General features: G+C 30.4%; 1 protein-coding gene across 3 annotated transcripts in view; it reads left to right on the top strand.

Annotated features, from left to right (window-relative positions):
• SERPINI1 (serpin peptidase inhibitor, clade I (neuroserpin), member 1) overlaps positions 1 to 3,838 on the top strand; it is a 70,897-nt gene that overhangs the window by 46,567 nt on the left and 20,492 nt on the right. For all 3 annotated transcript variants that reach the window (XM_008585841.1, XM_008585839.1, XM_008585840.1), the window contains exons 3-4: positions 478 to 708; positions 2,285 to 2,479. In XM_008585841.1, the coding sequence (XP_008584063.1) occupies positions 478 to 708; positions 2,285 to 2,479 (426 nt within the window). The remainder of the gene's footprint in view (positions 1 to 477; positions 709 to 2,284; positions 2,480 to 3,838) is intronic.

Genomic DNA, 3,838 nt, shown 5'->3' with positions numbered 1-3,838 from the left:
AAAAAAAAAAAAAAAAAAAAAGCTAACAACTAAAACAGTTTCCAGTGGATTTTCCAGTTATCAGTTTTTTGAAATTCTAGTAAGAGTGGAACTTAAAGAAAAATCTTGAATTTCAGGTAATTAAACTTAATTCTTCCTGATAATTATAAATATAAGACTAATTTAATGAAAATAACCTGAGTACTTTGAAAGAACACAACTAAAAAAAATCTCTGCTTTGTAGATTCCAACAAGATAATAATGAAATGAAAAATAATATCAGTTGATAATATTCAGCTGCAAAAGTTAATTCGAACATCTAGAGATAGCATGAGTATTGGAACCTCCATACCATGTCAGTGTGGAATTAAGGCTGGTGTTTTTCTGTTCGGCCCCTGTTCTGTTAATTTCCCTTGCTGTGTTTTAATGTTTCTCCACTCTTCTTAATCTTTTGCCATGTCTGTTCCACTAATAAACTTGTCCATTTTTATCTTGCAGGTGAAGAATTTTCTTTCTTGAAGGATTTTTCTAACATGGTAACTGCGGAAGAGAGCCAATATGTAATGAAAATTGCTAATTCCCTTTTTGTGCAAAATGGATTTCATATCAATGATGAGTTTTTGCAAATGATGAAAAAATACTTTAATGCAGAAGTAAATTATGTGGACTTCAGTCAAAATATAGCTGTGGCCAACCACATCAATAAGTGGGTGGAGAATAACACAAATAGTATGTCATTTGGTTCCTCTCTTTTTCTACTAGCTTAGTTTTAACTATCTTTATTTCTGAAAGTATTTGTTCCTTTACTCCTTTTGCATTTTGAATGTTAGGTAACATTTAGTTGGGTGTCTAATAATTATTTTCTATATATAATGATCTATATTAAAAACATTGTTTATGAATGCACATTTGAGAAAGAAGTTAAATTTGGGGGGAGTATAGAATTTCAGCACTGATAATCTGAAATCTGTGCTCTCTGATTGATGGGTTTCCTCTGTATAGTAAGCTCAACTACTGAGTGGAATTTCACTTGAGGAGACTATTTAATAAATTAGTTTTTGGATAGAATGGTAGTTGGTAGCTCTCTTAACAGTATAATTAAAATAGAATGAGGGAGTTAAAAATCAGTGTCTTTGTTAGCTTTTGAATCACAAAACTTAATTGGTAATCAAAAAAATTTGTATGAGATTCATTTAAAAAGACCATCCCATTTAAGCCCAAAATAAATGGGAAGGAATTAGAACAAGATGCATTTATTTTAAATTTTATTTCTAATTCATATTTTTAAATGTATTTCAGGTTTTCAAGTGTTTCGTATTTTACCATTTTATTTTCCAATTCTGCCAGCAAAATAATTGATGTTAGATTCTAAAAACTGAGAACATAGTCAAAGAAGATTCCTATAGCTGTTCATTAAAATCATTTTGTCAAAACTCCCAAAACAATGTTAATCTAAAATTTTATGTTGGAACAAAAAACCTGATCAGACACCCTAAATCCAATAATTCTCCAAATGCTGAGGCACCTTCTACCTTAAGAAGTGCTATGATTAATAAAATGAAAGATTACAGAGCAAATTTTGGTCCTATGTTTTTTCAACTATGGGATTAAAATGTATGATAAAAGACACCTCTATTTAGTTTTTTAACATTCAAAGAATAAATCAAGAATAATAATACACCTGAAATAGATTGAATTGTTAAAATCTGTTTTCAAACTCATTTAGACACTTTTAACAAACAGCAAAGACTTGATATCTGTCAAAATAGATTTGAAAAGGAGCATTTCAAATGATAGAAAATAATCCATCATGAGTTAAATTGGCTTTCACTCATTTGTTTCCACCTAGTACTCAAAAGCACTTATGTTAGTAGAAATATGTCCAATACACCTGGGGGAAAAGTTTGAATTAGATGATACTTAATCATGTATATTATTCAAGAATAGACTTTGAAACATTTATTGAGTGCTTACTCAGTGCTGAGTTTTATGTGCGTCATTGCAACTAGAAAGTGGTGAAGTTTGAGATTCCGTTGTGTGTGGGTCCCTAGTTTGTGTCAAGATGTTACCAGGATTATTTTAAATAGTGTAGGTGTTTTAGATGCCCTTAGCTGCTAATTATGTAAATGTGGCATGTGTGTGTGTAGTGTTTTTTCTTTGAAAGTAAGATTCTTTTATTTTTATTGTAAATTTGGTATACAGTTTTTTTGGATCACTCTATCAGATGGTGGTTTGATAACCTTTTGGTCCCCCTTCACCTTCCAATTTAATATGAATTTTCATCTGTTCATTTTTTCCTAAATAGATCTGTTGAAAGATTTGGTATCCCCAAGGGACTTTGACATTGTCACTCATCTGGCCCTCATCAATGCTGTCTATTTCAAGGGGAACTGGAAGTCACAGTTTAGACCTGAAAATACTAGAACCTTTTCTTTTACTAAAGATGATGAAAGTGAAGTCCAAATTCCAATGATGTATCAACAAGGAGAATTTTATTATGGTAAGACTTTTATTTCTCTCTTCTTGTAATATATCAACAAACTGCTAAGAAAGAACAAAAAATATTCGTTACTCAAATGCTTTGTCAATCTAATTAAATTTCCTAAATTTTTGTTTTCAATGGCCTCTATTAAGATACCAAGTGAATATTATGTACATTGATAGTTTTCCAACTTGTTTCTTTAACTTATAAAGTTGATCACACTTGAAGAATGTTTTTATTCATCTGAAGATACCTGGCATGGTGCAAGAACATTCTGGTTTACCCCCAAAAGTCACTGGCTTTGGGATGGTTTTCAGTGAACCATATGTTCCACCAATCACTGGATTTGGGCTCCTCACCACTTTTTGAATTACAAGCCTTCTTCTCATGCAAATACTTTTTTTTCCCCTTACTTTAAAATTTTGATTTTAGACTTATGTATGTATGGCCAAATATAATGGTTCATTCATAGTTCATTCATTGAGAGCCTGTAATTTGTAATACAACTCCTTGGCATTATTTTCAAAGATGTTTCATTGGTCTCTTCAGAAGTTTAGGATATTATTCCTTCCTATGCACCATATTGTATTGTAATAATTTAAGTTGTAAGCAGCAATGTAATTTTAAGACAAGTATATTTTAGAACTAATAGTTTATTATATTTAAAAGTATGTTGTAGTAAAAGACTATAATCACAGCTAATGAGGTTAACAGTCAAAAATAAAAAAAGAAAATACTCATGCATATAAAAACCAAAATGTTTAGTGTGATGTCTAAAGGACCTAGATTAGTTATAGGAAAATATTTATAACAAAAACATTAACCTTATTTTTAAGAAGAGGGGAAGTTTTAGGGTTGTGACAGAACAATTTGTTTTAAAGCCTTTTTTTATATATATATATATATACAAGCCTAGTTAATTTGGCTAAGTTCATAGAGCACAAAACTAATTAACTCAGTTACCTAATTACCTAATTTGGAAATCTTAATGATCACAAATACACTAGATAACTAATGTAGAATGCTTAGATTTGATTTTGCCTGTGCAATCTTGGCCTCAAAACTTATAGTTGTGGTGTTAATAGAATGGTCAAATTTTTCCATCTTAGAAATCAGGTGGATATTGGTAAATGTGATTTACATCCAACTTGGAGGCAGGGCTTTATTTTTCTAACCAGGCTTTTCATTGTTTCTAATAATATCCTTTAAATATATTGAATTCTTTCATTTGAAAATAAAAAGTAAGCCTAGAGAACACTTATGACAAATGTGAAATGATTGTGGAAATTATATAAATCCTTCAGGGCTCAAGATTCCTTTGAATTTCAGGGCTTGTTTTCAAATGTAACCACTTTTTCTCAGATGCTGTAATTTCTC

The sequence above is a fragment of the Galeopterus variegatus genome, unplaced genomic scaffold (genome assembly GCF_000696425.1).
Source record: "Galeopterus variegatus unplaced genomic scaffold, G_variegatus-3.0.2 Scaffold3733, whole genome shotgun sequence".
Lineage (NCBI taxonomy): Eukaryota > Metazoa > Chordata > Mammalia > Dermoptera > Cynocephalidae > Galeopterus > Galeopterus variegatus.
Note: the sequence above shows the minus strand (reverse complement) of the source record. Positions and strands in the feature narration are given on the sequence as shown.